Consider the following 1,186-nt stretch of genomic DNA (forward strand, 5'->3'; position numbering starts at 1 on the left):
CACGCTAATCAGTGGGCCGCTTGTGCGGTCCTAGGCCAGGAACACGAAGGAGTGATCCAGCCGGTGCGGTTCACGGGACGCGTCCTGCATGATGCTGAGCTCAAGTACCACATTGCTGAGAAGGAAGTTCTGGCCGTCATTCGGGTTCTTCGAACATCCAAGGCCCTGATCGAAGGCTGTCCACTCGTGGTGTACACACGATACTCGGTGTTGAAGTGGGTGATCGGGTCCAAGACTGCGGATGGGCGAACTGTGCCATGGGGCGTCGCTTTATCACAGTACGACCTGGACATCCGGAAGGTACAGAAGGATGAAGACGGTTTGTCTGCCATCCTGGGTGCTGGTATAACACCCAGAGAACATTTGGACGAGATTGCCGAATCTCTGATTCCGGTCAAGGAACGTATCAAGGCATCCCCAGTGGTGAGTATCGAGATGCTCGAGGAAGATTACCAAGGTGTCGTCCTAAGTTTCAACAGAGCCGCCAAGACGTCGACCAGGACGGGTAGCTGCGGTTGTATCTTATGGCGACTTCCCGAATGGGATCATCGAAGCGCGAGGATATATCCTGGATGATGTCACGGTGAACGATTCGGAATACTACGGATTGTTACACGGCCTGAAGTTGGCACGTGAACACGACATCCAGGACCTTGTTGTCGTAGGTGACTCGAGGATCGTGATCCAGCAAGTTCAAGGACTGATTAACTGCAACCAGCCTAATCGGCAACGGAGACTGGCTGAGTGCGAAGTGCTACGGAAGAGATTCAAGACAGTCAGGCTGGTGCACGTCAAACGTGACTTCAATCAGGCAGCTGACTACTTAACATCCAAGACACTCGCTCTCGGGGAGTCTTGGATGGTTCAAGATGACGAAGAAATCCGTCACCTGGAAGTCGTGTCCAGAATCCAGGAACAGCGGACGAAGCGGCCAGAGGTGGTCCAGGATGCAGAAGTGGGCGTCCAGAAGGTGAACGATGAGGAAGTCCTGACCAGCGATGTTCCAGAGCCTGACTTAGGTGCTTGTCCTGAAAGTAACATCCTAAACCCGGAGTGCGCACCGTTACTACCTGCCGCCCGTGTGATGGCTGTGCTCACTCGAGCTGCAGCTCAAGCCGATGCTCAGGGGCGCCCACCCATGGGACCCTTGGAATATCAGGCGGAACGTTGGAGGCGGATTAAGGCT

At 54.6% G+C, this 1,186-nt stretch overlaps 1 protein-coding gene across 1 annotated transcript; it reads left to right on the forward strand.

The window, feature by feature from the left end:
- Positions 1 to 39: 39 nt before the first annotated feature.
- Positions 40 to 1,182, forward strand: PPTG_20315 (hypothetical protein; the record flags this gene model as incomplete). Its single annotated transcript, XM_008919052.1, has 3 exons — positions 40 to 423; positions 650 to 1,053; positions 1,110 to 1,182. Coding segments are annotated over 3 exons (861 nt in total), but the record flags the coding sequence as incomplete, so codon positions are not given.
- Between the last annotated feature and the right edge of the window lie 4 nt (positions 1,183 to 1,186).

The sequence above is a fragment of the Phytophthora parasitica genome (genome assembly GCF_000247585.1).
Source record: "Phytophthora parasitica INRA-310 unplaced genomic scaffold supercont2.459, whole genome shotgun sequence".
Lineage (NCBI taxonomy): Eukaryota > Oomycota > Peronosporomycetes > Peronosporales > Peronosporaceae > Phytophthora > Phytophthora nicotianae.